The sequence below is a fragment of the Trachypithecus francoisi genome, unplaced genomic scaffold (genome assembly GCF_009764315.1).
Source record: "Trachypithecus francoisi isolate TF-2019V2 unplaced genomic scaffold, Tfra_2.0 Lachesis_group11, whole genome shotgun sequence".
Lineage (NCBI taxonomy): Eukaryota > Metazoa > Chordata > Mammalia > Primates > Cercopithecidae > Trachypithecus > Trachypithecus francoisi.
This window is the reverse complement of record NW_022681456.1, coordinates 33,895,951-33,909,082: the sequence shown is the minus strand read 5'-3', so window position 1 is coordinate 33,909,082 and position 13,132 is coordinate 33,895,951. Positions and strand designations below refer to the sequence as shown.

Sequence of the window (13,132 nt, the reverse complement as noted above, 5' to 3'; positions counted from 1 at the left end):
TTACCAATCAAAACTTGCCAGCTCACCAACATATTATTAGTGCCAGTGAACTTCCTCAAAGAGCAATATGTAACATTTCCCTTTTTTTGTAAAACCTCTAACCGTCTGTTCTTGGACATAATGAAGACCATCCAACCTCTGAGTATGCCACAAATTGTAATTCTTGATTTCCAGATAAAACATTTAAAATTAAGAAATTTGTCTCTATATTGTATTTGTCTTTAACCCTTATTGTAAATTATATGGCAGGGGAGGATACTCTTTCAGTCCCACTTCTCTTATTTCTAATATGTCCCTTGGCCTTACCAGGAGTTAGCTCCTTGTCCCCCAAATAAAGAAAGCTTTGCAAATCTGACTGCATGGAACAACGTATGTTTTACTAGTGGGTGGTGTTACTTTTCTTAATCTTACCCTTACACCCAGCATTTTCTGCCCCAACACACTTCCTCTGCAAGTTCACTGTGGTTTAAATAGGTTGAAAGCCAGCCTAGGCCACATTGTACAATTCCTTCTTACCAGACATTCTTGATATAAGTTCTCTGGCTTCAAAGCAGATCTTAATGATGTTGTGTGTTGATTAGTTGATACCACTGTGTGGTGAGGAGTAAATGGCAGTGGAAGAGCATTTCTATGTCCCTGGTATTTTTACTACTATGATCACATTAAATCATCATCTTTAATATCTAACACCAAGAAGCCATCCATGTATTCAAAAAGAATATTATAGCCACATTGACAAAAATCTTCAAGCCCTACATTGCCACACATGGAGGTGAACTAAAAACACAATGCAATTTGTACAAAGACTCCTCCTAATTCCTCTAACTCATAAAGACTTCAGTCTTAAAATAAAAAATACAGCTGCATAAAGTGAACTGCTTTACCTGTATGGTTAGTTCCCTCATTCTTGACTTCTGTGGTTCCCACAGAAGAGGTGGGTGGACTAGCAGGAGGGCTGGCAGTAAAGCTTGTGCACCCTGTAGATGTGTTGATTTCAAAATATTCTTGGTTGTGATTCATTCGGTGAAAATCCAGAGAAGACACAATGGATGTTCGCTGTTTAGGCTAAAATAAATGAGCATGATGACAGTATTAATATGATCATGTTCATCTTCAGCCCAATCTCCCCATCAATTTAATCTAAGTGATAATTTTTTTTCAGTTAAAAACTATCTGGGTTTTATACTTAAAACATAATTGTGCTTTACAGAGATACATTAAATAATTACTTGATGAATTCAATAATAAAAAATTATTTAATGAGAAAATATTATGGCATAGTTGATGTGATAGGTTAGGCTTTTCATTTGCTTTCCCCAGAAGATTGTAAAAATATAGTACACAGAATTTCTCTTGGTAATCAATTTTGAAAGTTGCAATTTTAAGTCACCTTTCATTCAACTAACATTTATTAAGCATCTGGCATTTGCCAGACCCAGAGGATATAGAATCTAATAATAAAAGGGCCCTTATAACATTGAAGAATAATTAAGGCAGTTCAATTTTTTTATTCTTTAAATAGTCCAAGGAATTGGTGGCATATTGTTAGATATTGTTCCCAAGTACAAGATGCTGGAATTTCATCATCAGAATTTATTTTAAAGTTATATGGAACATTTTCTAGGATTTAAGAATATGCTTGGTATTTGTAGTGAACTTTGATTTTCTTTTTTAAGAATTTTAATTAATCCCCAAATAGCAAGAAAAGTCAATTTAAACATAAAAGTTAAAATCATGGAGTAATAGCAGATATAATCTATACCCTTTGTCAGTAATGAATTACTCCCTATAGCAATTTTCTGAGTTTTTTTCTCCATAATTTTAATTATATTCACTTTTTTTTTCTTGCCTAGCAGAGCTTCTAACATTGTCCTTCAGAAAAACTGCAGTTTTTTGGCTCTCAAATGTGTATGTTTTTTCCCAGGAACCAACACAAACTTTCTTACTTTTTATTTTTTAGTTTATATTACTGAAATATTAAACATCTCTTACAATAATTACAAGAGATCAAGTGTAAACCTTTTATAATAAGGTAAAGTTTATTATACTTTACTTTCTCCAAAGTACAATTAACTTTTGGTTTACTAATGTTTTTGTTACCCTCAAATACGTGTTAATCACTGTACTCCGTATTTTCCTGCAAAATATTCAAGTTGCTGTCTCTTCCAGCTTATCATTTTTTTCCAAGTAGATATCATTTAGTCTATAACCTAAAATAGACAATCATATGGAAAATGTCTGCACAGTATAGAGATTTAAAAAAAAATAAGGTGTGTAAATTATCACAATATGATTTATTCTTTCACCAATATTTCACCAAACGTTTTATGAAAGACATTGAGGGGTATAAATATTGTTATGCAAGAGAGTGCAAGTCATTTTTTATTATGACACATCAACTCAGTAATAGAATTCAAATTAGCACCCAGAGAGGACTCAGTTGCTTTTGAAGTACAAAAGATCAGTGTTTAATGTCAGCCTTGGTTTCTCATGAAATGTCTCTTCTTGGGACTACTGAATCTCAATTTCATATTCAGTGTCCTTTCCACTACATTCTATAACAGCAATTAGAAAGGCATGAGCTATAGCCCTGGCTCCAATGGAGCCCATCATTCTAGGCTTCGTTTTATTGTGTTGTGCTTTTGTTTCACTTTATGTGTAGGCAATGGACCACATTTCTTTATTTCTTCTCATAAATTTTATAAAGGTCAAGCCAAATGATATATATGATTCCTCCACTTCTAAATGTTTCTTAAATACATGTTTCTGAATCCTGACCACCCATGGTTCTAACTGCTTTAAAAACACAATGTTTTATGCAATCATGAAAATAAACAAGCTATTTTCTGCAATATTAATTCATTCCACAAATATTTGCTGAACATATACTAAACTGCAGATATCATGCATGTAAACACCATGATAGGAATAAAACAAGTAAGACATTGTCCCTGTTTTCCGTATGAATATAGACTTGAGGTGGGAGGATGGATGGCACATGAGGCTTCGAAGAAGAGACAACCAATCCAATGATTATGCTTCAGTATCATATAGCAGTAAGGGTGATGAAAAATTAGAAGCTTTATACTTAGTCATGCTCTAAGGCAAGGGTCAGCAAACTATGGCCTGTGGCTCAAATCTGGCCTTCTTCCTATTTCTAAAAATGAAGTTTTATTGCAACAAAACTGCACCCATTGCTCCCTCATTTAATTGTGGTCTATGACTGTCCTCGTACTTTAATTGCAGAGTTCAGTAGCTGCAACACAGGTCATATTTTCCACAACACCTGAAATATTTATTATGTCTGGATTTTTAAAGAAAATGTTTGTCCACTCCTGTTCTATGGAATTGTTTCACATGTCAATTTAGTGCTCAATAAAACCATAACTATAGGTTTCCTTTTATTTCCCAGCCCGACTTGCATTTGGGTTGGGCCATGTGACTAATTCTCAGCAAATACAATATTAGTAGAAGGGAGCTTTTTCTATTCCTCTCTTACTCCCCAGATGATGTAGTTGAAAGATGAAGGAAAGTCATAAAACTCACATTGGTTTTATGAGATGTTAAAGTGAACCTCCCTTTTCTATATTTTTATTTTAAGTTCGGGGGCACATGTGCAGGTTTGTTACATAGGTAAAGGTGTGTCATGGGGGTTTGTTGAATATATTTTTATCACCCAGGTACTAAGCCTAGTACCCATTAGTTATTTTTCCTGATCCTCTCCCTCCTCTCACCCTCCACCATCTGATAGGCCCCAGTGTGTGTTGTTCCCCTCTATGTGTCCATGTGTTCTCATCATTTAGCTCCCAGAGATGAGTGAGAATATGTGGCATTTGATTTTCTGCCCCTGCATTAGTTCACTCAGGATAACAGCCTCCAGCTCCATCTATGTCCCTGCAAAGGACATGATCTCATTCTTTTTATGGCTGCATAATATTCCATGGCATATATGTACCACATTTTCTTTATCTAGTCTATCATTGGTGAGCATTGAGGTTGATTCCATGTCTTTTCTATTGTGAATAGTGCTGCAATGAACATATGCATGATGTGTCTTTGTAATAGAATGATTTATGTCCTTTTGGGTATATATGCAGTAATGGGACTGCTGTATTGAATGGTATTTCTGACTTTAGGTCTTTGAAGAATCACCACACTCTCTTCCACAATGGTTGAACTAATTTACATTCCTCCCAGTAGTGTATAAGTGTGGCTTTTTCTCCACAACCTTCCCAGCATGTGTTATTTTTTGATTTTTTAATAATAGCCATTCTGAACTGATGTGAGACGGTATCTCATTGTGGTTTTGGTTTGAATTACTCTAATGATCAATGATGTAGCACTTTTTTTCATATAATTGTTGGCTGCATGTATGTCTTCTTTTGAGCAGTGTCTGTTCACTTTTCTTTTCTTTTTTTTTTTTTTTGAGACGGAGTCTCTGGTCTCTGTCACCCAGGCTGGAGTGCAGTGGCATGATCCCAGCTAAATGCAACCTCTCCCTCCTGGGTTCAAGCGATTCTTGTGCCTCAGTGTCTTGAGTAGCTGGAATTACAGGCAAGCATCACTATGTCTGGCTAATTTCTGTATTTTTAGTAGAGATGGGGTTTTGCCATGTTGGTGAGGCTGGTCTTGAACTTCTGGCCTCAAGTGATCTGCCTGCCTCGTCCTCCCAATGTGCTGGTATTACAGGTGTGAGCCACCACACCTGGCCCCCAATGCTCACTTTTTAATGGAGGTTGTTCTTTTTCTTGTAAATTTAAGTTAATTTTTTTATAGATGCTGGATATTAGCCTTTGTCAGGCGAATAGTTTGCAAAAATTTTCTCCCCTTCTGTGGGTTGTCTGTTTACTCTGTTGATGGTTTCTTTTGCTGTGCAAAGTCTCTTTAGTTTTATTAGATTTCATTTGTCAATTTTTTCTTTTATTCCAATTGAAGGAACACTTATACACTGTTGATGGGAGTTTAAATTAGTTCAACCATGAAGACGGTGTGGTGATTCATCAAACAGAAATTTTGAGGATATTTCTGTTCCTAAAAACAAAAATATACCATTTGACCCAGCAATCTAATTACTGGGTATATAACCAAAGGAATATAAATCATTATATCATAAATACACATGCACACATATGTTCACTGCAGCACTATTCACAATAGCAAAGACATGGAATCAATCTAAATGCCCATCAGTGATAGACTAGATAAAGAAAATGTGGGATATAATATATAGCATGGGATACTATGCAGCCATAAAAAAAGAATGAAAACATGTCCTTTTCAGGAACATGGATGGAGGCTATTATCCTTAGCAAACTAACACAGGAACAGCAAAGCAAATATTGCATGTTCTCACTTATATGTGGGAGCTAAATTATGATAACTAATGGACACATAGAGAAGAACAACACATACTGGGCCTATTGGAGAGTGGAGGGTAGGAGAAAGGAGAGCATCAGGAAAAATAATTAATGGGTACTAGGCTTAATGCCTGGGTGACAAAACAATCTGTACAACAAACCCCATGATACGATTTTAGCTATGTAACCTGCATATGTATCCTGAACTCAAAATAGAAGCTAAATAAAAAATTTAAAAAAGAAATGAGAACAAAGAAGCTTTGAAGAAACTCAACAAAATTCAAGATAACACAGATGAGGAAGTCAGAATCCTATCAGATACACTTAACAAAGAGATTGAAATTATTGAAAAGAATCAAGCAGAAATTCTGGAGCTGAAAAATGCAATTGGTGTACTGAAGAATGCATCAGAATCTGTTAAAAGCAGAATTGATCAGGCAGAAGAAAGAATTGGTGAGCTTTAAAACAAGCTATTTGTAAATATATAGTCAGAGAAGACAAAAGAAAAAAGAATAAAAAAGAATGAATCATGGCTTCAAGATCTAGAAAATAGCCTCCAAAGGGCAAATCTAACAGTTATTAGCCTGATAGAGGAGGTAGAGCGAGGTGGGTGGAATAGAAAGTTTACTCAAAGTGAGAACAGAGAACTTCCTAGACCTAAAGAAAGATCTCAATATTCAAGTATAAGAAGGCCATAGAATACCAAGGAGATTTATCCCAAGCAAGACTACCCCAAGCTATTTAATAATTAAACTCCCAATGTTCAAGGATAGACAAAGGATTATAAATGCAGCAAGAAAAAAGAAACAAATAACATACAATTAAGCTCCAATATGCCTGGCAGCAGATTTCTCAGTAGAAACCTTACATGCCAAGAGAGGGTGGCATGACATATTTGAAGTGCTGGAGGAAAAAATGTTTATCCTAGAATAGTATATCCAGTGAAAATATACTTCAAACATGAAGAAGAAATAAAGACTTTTCCACACAAACAAAAGCTGAGAAATTTCTTCAACACTAGATCTTTCCTACAAGAAATGCTAAAGGGAGTTTTTCAGTCTGAAAGAAAATGATGTTAATGGGCAAGAAAAAATCATCTGAAGGTATACAACTCACGAGTAAAAAAAAAACCACACAGAATATTATAACACTGTAATTGGGATGTGTGAACTCATATTTTGAGGTGACAAATGAAAAAATGGACTGATAATAATAAGTATGAAAACTTTTCAAGACACAGACAGTACAATAAGACACAAATAGAGTCGACAAAAGTTAAAAAGTAGTAGGACAAAGTTAATGGCTACAGTATTTATTAGTTTTTCCTTTGCTTGTTTGTTTATGCAATCAGTGTTAAGTTGACATCAGTTTAAAATAATTATAAAAAATTATTTGCAAGCCTTAAGGTACATTCAAATAAAAAAATCCTACAATAGATACACAAAAAATAAAACAAGAAATTAAAACACACCAGCAGAGAAAATCACCCTCACTAAAAGGAAGAGAGGGAGGAAGGAGAGAAGGAGGAGATCACAAAATAACTAGCAAACAAATAACAAAATGGCAGGATAAGAGATTATCATTAATAACAATAATATTGAATAATTAGACTAGAATCTCCAGTCAAAAGACAGACAGTGGCTGAATAGATTAAAAAAAAAAAAAAACCAAGACCCAACGATCTATTGCCTACAAGAAATACACTTCACTTATAAAGATACACATAGACTGAAAATAAAGGGATGGACAAAGATATTCCATGCAAATAAAAATCAAAAAAAGAGCAGGAGTAGCTATACTGATAAGACAAAATAGATTTCAAGAAAAAATTATAACAACAGACAAAGAAATCATTACATAATGATAAAGGGTGAATTCAAGAAGATATAATAATTTCAAATATATATGCATCCAGATATATAAAGCAAATATTATTAAGGCTAAAGAGAGACATAGACCCCAATACAAAAGTAGCTGGAGACTTCAACAACCCATTTTCATCACTGGACAAATCATTCAGACAGAAAATCAACAAAGAAACATCAGACTTAATCTGTACTATAGGTCAAATGGGCTTAATAGGTATCTACAGAACATTTCACTGAACAGTTACAGAATATACATTCTTCTCCTCAGTACATGAATAATTCTCAAAGACAGACCATTTGTTAGGCCACAAAACAAGTCTTACGAAACTAAAAAATAAATTGAAATTTATTATTATAAAAAATAAATTGAAAGTATCTTCTTTAACCACTATAAAATAAAACTAGAAATCAATAACAAGAGGAATTCTGGAAACTATATAAACACATTGAAATTAAACAATATGCTACTGAATGACCAAATGGGTCAATGAAGAAATTAAGAAGGGAATTTAAAAATGTCTTGAAGCAAATGGCAATGAAAAGACAACATAGCAAAACCTATGGGCTATAGCAAAAGCAGAACTAACAGGAAAATTTATAGCTATAAGCACCTACATCAAAAAAGTAGAAAAACTTCAAATAACCTAACAATGCATCCTAAGAACTAGAAAGGCAAGAGAAAACCAAACCCCAAGTTAGAAGAAAAGAAATAATAAAGATCAGAGCATAAATAAATAAAATTGAAACAAAGAAAACACTATAAACACTAAATAAAATAAAAAGTTGATTTTTTTGAAAAGATATAATTGACAAACCTTTAGCCAGATTAAGAAAAGAGAGATAAGACTCAAATAAATAAAATGAGAGAAGAAAAAGACATTACAACTGATGCCACAGAAATTCAAAAGATCATTAGAGGCTCCTAGGAGCAAGTAGTAGTCTCCCAGAAAAGAAAAGCCCAGGATCTGATGGCTTCACTGCTGAATTCTACCAAACATTTAAAGAATAACTAATACATGCCTTACTCAAACTATGCCAAGAAATGGAGGAGGAGGAAATACATCTGAACTCATTCTACAAGGCTAGTATTACCCTGATACCAAAACCGGACAAAGACACATGAAGAAAAGAAAACTACAAGCCAACATTCCTGAGGCATGTTGATGCAAAAATCCTCAAGAAAATACTAGCAAACCAAATTCAACAACACACTAAAAAGGCCATTCATTATGATGAAGGGGGATTTATCCTAAGGGATGCAAGGATGGTTCAACATATGCAAATAAATCAAATAATACAACATACCAGCAAAATTAAGGACAAAAAAACTACATAATTGATTTAATTGAGGTTGAAAAAGAATTTGATAAAATTCAACATCCCTTCGTGATAAAAACCCACCGGGTACAGAAGAAACAGACCTCAAATAGTAAAAGCCATATACAACAGACCCACAGTGTCATACAAAATAGGAGAAAACTGAAAGCCTTTCCTCTAAGATCTGGAACTTGACAAGGATGCCCACTTTCAGTACTCTTATTCACCATAATACTGGAAGTCCTGGCTAGTAATCAGACAAGAGAAAGAAATAAAGGGCATCCAAGTTGGAAAGGAGGAATTTGAATTAGCCTTGTTTGCAGATAATATAATCTTATATATTTTGAAAAACCTAAAGATTCTACCAAAAAACTGTTAGAACTGATAAATTCAGTAAAGTTGCAGAATACAAAATCAATATACAAAAATCAGTAGCATTTCTATATGCCAATAGTGAATAACTGGAAAAAATAAAACCAAGGAGTCTCATTTGCAATAGCTACAAATAAAATAAAATAGGAATAAACTTAACCAAAGAAGTAAAAGAGCTCTACAGTGAAAATTATAAACACAGATGAAAGAAATTGAATCAGCCGGGCGCGGTGTCTCAAGCCTGTAATCCCAACACTTTGGGAGGCCGAGACGGGCGGATCACGAGGTCAGGAGATCGAGACCATCCTGGCTAACCTGGTGAAACCCCGTCTCTACTAAAAAATACAAAAAAACTAGCTGCGCGAGGTGGCGGGCGCCTGTAGTCCCAGCTACTCGGGAGGCTGAGGCAGGAGAATGGCATGAACCCGAAAGGCAGAGCTTGCAGTGAGCTGAGATTCGGCCACTGCACTCCAGTTTGGGCGACAGAGCGAGACTCTGTCTCAAAAAAAAAAAAAAAAAATTGAAAATCATATAAGAAAATGAAAAGATATTCCACTTTCTGGATTGGTAGAATAAATATTGTTAAAATATCCATACTACCTAAAGCAATCTACAGATTCAATGCAATCACTAACAAAATACTAATGATATTCTTCACAGAAATGGAAAAAAATCCTAAAATTTATATGGAACAAAAAAAGACCCAGAAGAGCATACGCCATCACGAGCAAAAAGAATAAAACTGGAGGAATCACACTACCTGACTTCAAGTTATAATACCAAGCTATAGTAACCAAAACAGTATGGTTCTGGTATAGAAGCAGAGAAATAGACCAATGGAACAGAATGGACAACGCAGGAACAAATCTATACACTGACAGTGAATTCATTTTTGACAAAGGTGTCAAGAGCATACACAAGGTTACATAAGGGAAAAGACAGTCTTTTCAATAAATGGGTAGTGGAAAAACAGGATATCCATATACAGAAGAATGAAAGTAGACCCCTATCTCTTGCCATATAAAAAAATCAAATCAAAATGGATTAAATAATTACATCTAAGACCTCAAACTACAAAACTACTGAAAGAAAGCATTGGGAAAACTCTACAGGATATTGGACTAGGCAAAGATTTCTTAAGGAACACCTCACAAGCATAGGCAACCAAAGCAAAAGTGGACAAATGAGATTATATGAAGCTAAAAACTTCTGCATAGCAAAGGATACAACCAGTAAAGTGAAGAGACAACCTAAAGAATGGGAGAAAATATTTACAAGCTATCCATCTGACAAGAAATTAACAGCCAGAATATTGAAGGAGATCAAAATACTGAAAAGGAAAAAAAAAAATCCAAGAATCTGATTGAAAATGGTCAAAAGATCAGAATAGACATTTCTCAAAAGAAGACATACAAACGGCAAACAGATATGAGAGAAGGTGTTCAATATTACTGATCATCTGAGAAATGCAAATTACAACTACAAGGAAATTTCATCTCACCCCAGTTAAAATGGCTTTTATCCAAAAGACAGGCAATGACGAATGCTGGCAAGGATGTAGCGAAAACGAAACCCTTGTAAACTGCTGGTGGGAATGTAAATTATACAACCAATATAGAGAAAAATGGAGATTTTGGAGGTTCCTTAAATAACTAGAAATAGAACTACCATATCCAGCAATCCCACTGCTAGGTATATTCCCAAAAGTATATCAAAAACATAGCTGCATTCTCTCTCATGTTTATTGTAGCACTATTCACAATAGCCAAGATTTAGAAGCCACCTGAGTGTCCATCAACATATGAATGGATAAAGAAAATGTGGTGCATATACACAATGGCATACTATTCAGCTATGAAAAAGAATGCGATCCTGTCATTTGCAACAACATAGATGGAACTGGAAGTCATTATGTTAACTGAAATAAGCCAGGCACAGAAAGACAAACATTGCATGTTCTCATTTATTTGTAGGAACTAGAAAAATTAAAACAATTGAACTCACAGTGGTAGAGAGTGGAGTGATGGTTACCAGATGCTAAAACTGGTAATGTGGGTGGTGGGGGGAGTAGGAATAGTTAATGGGTTCAAAAATATAGTTAGAATGAATAAGATCTAGTATTTGACAGCACAATATGATGACTAGAGTCAACAATAATTTATTGTACATCTTAAAATAACTAAAACCATATAACTGAATTATGTGTAACACAGAGAAAGGAAAAATGCTTGAGTTGATGAATACCCCAATATGATTATTACACTGCATGCCTGTGTCAAAATATCTCATATACTCCATAAATATATACATCTACTATGTACCCCCAAAAATTAAAAATTAAAATAAAAAGAGATATCTATGTGGAGAAATGGAATAACAGCAATGAGAGAAAAGAATAAAGAGATGGTCATAATATTAAAACGGAGATAAAAAAGAATGGGTCTAGAATATATATATATATAGAATGTATACATTTAAACATGTTTGATTTTAATCCATTATAATTTTTTAACTACTCAAATAGAATTGCACTCAGCCATTTAGTATAAAAAGAAAAAGTGTTTTCATAAATTCATTGAAATTACAAATTGAATTTGCCAAGTTTTGATATGTAGAATGAATTGCACTTGTGTTCGTTGTGGCTTCTCCACTTTAAAACATATCCCTCCACTGTGGTCCAGTCCTTATCACCCTACTTTCCAGAGGACCTGCTTCCATACGTAATTTACTTAGCAGGAGTCAGCAAATTACATCTCATGGGCCACAGCCAGGCTTTTGAATATGTTTGTCCAGCCTGAAAGCTAAAAATGATTTTCACATTTTTTATCGCTTTTTAGAACAGGAAAAATCATATTAGTAACACATGAAAATTGCATGAAACTCAAACTTCACTGTTTGAAAACAAAGTTTTATGGAGACATAGCCATGTCCATTCATTGATATATTGTCTATGGCTGTTTTCCTGCTACAATAGCAGAGTGTAGTAGTTGTAACCACGAAGACTTAACTATTTTACTCTCCGATCTTTTCTTTAAAAAAATTGTGGCCAGGCGCGGTGGCTCAAGCCTGTAATCCCAGCACTTTGGGAGGCCGAGATGGGTGGATCACAAGGTCAGGAGATCAAGACCATCCTGGCTAACCCGGTGAAACCCCGTCTCTACTAAAAACTACAAAAAACTAGCCGGGCGACGTGGTGGGCTCCTGTAGTCCCAGCTACTCGGGAGGCTGAGGCAGGAGAATGGCGTAAACTCAGGAGGCGGAGCTTGCAGTGAGCCGAGATCGCGCCACTGCACTCCAGCCTGGGCGACAGAGCGAGACTCTGTCTCAAAAAAAAAAAAAAAAAAAAAAAAAAAAAATTGTGACACCTTCTATAAAGTGAATAGGAAATTTTGGCCGGGTATGGTGGCTCACGCCTGTAATCTCAGCACTTTGGGAGGCCGAGGCGGGCAGATCACGAGGTCAGAAGATCGAGACCATCGTGGCTAACACGGTGAAACCCTGTCTCTACTAAAAATAAAAAAACCTAGCAGGGCGTGGTGGCGGGCGCCTGTAGTCCCAGCTACTCGGGAGGTTGAGGCAGGAGATTGGCGTGAACCTGGGAGGCGGAGCTTGCAGTGAGCTGAGATGGCGCCACTGCGCTCCATCCTAGGCGACAGAGCGAGACTCCGTCTCAAAAAAAAAAAAAAAAAAAACGAAAAGAGAAAAGAAAAAAAAAAGGAATAGAAAATTTCTCTGAGGAGGTAAAATTGAACAGACACAGGAATGACTGTGATTGAGTCAGGGAACCAGTGCAACATAAAAAGGTGGGACCCCTTGTTTCAAAAGTAGGTGCAAAAACTTTTTTCTTTTTCCCATGTTCTCTCTCTAGATCTGTTATGGTGTTCTTTTATTTGCCACTTAATGTATTGCTCCCTTGGTCACGGAAATACTCACAGGGTGAGGGTAGATTCTTACAGGAATGCAGTGGCTCTGCCCTGTAACTCAGTAAGTGCTTGACCCTTCCCCACACTCATGGTCTCACTGCTGCATCAGCAGTTTCTGGGCAGGCCAGGGGCACCTGGGTTGGAGGAGGAGGTAGCCAAGAATTTTACTCAGTAAAGAATGTAGAAAAGGGTGGAAAGTTGAGCCAAGATTCCAAGCCCCAACACATGTTCAATTTTCCCATAAACCGCCTTACAAAACCCTGGGCCAGGAGCACCAGGGACGGGGGAGCTGCTA

The 13,132-nt window shown here is 35.7% G+C and overlaps 1 protein-coding gene across 10 annotated transcripts in view; it reads right to left on the bottom strand.

The window, feature by feature from the left end:
* Window positions 1-13,132, bottom strand: part of ANKS1B (ankyrin repeat and sterile alpha motif domain containing 1B) — a 1,305,582-nt gene that overhangs the window by 693,206 nt on the left and 599,244 nt on the right. For all 10 annotated transcript variants that reach the window (XR_004439654.1, XM_033220935.1, XM_033220933.1 and 7 more), the window contains exon 12: window positions 885-1,065. Coding sequence is in view for 9 of the 10 variants with exons in the window: in XM_033220935.1 (XP_033076826.1) it covers window positions 885-1,065 (181 nt within the window). In the remaining variant the exon portion in view is untranslated. The remainder of the gene's footprint in view (window positions 1-884; window positions 1,066-13,132) is intronic.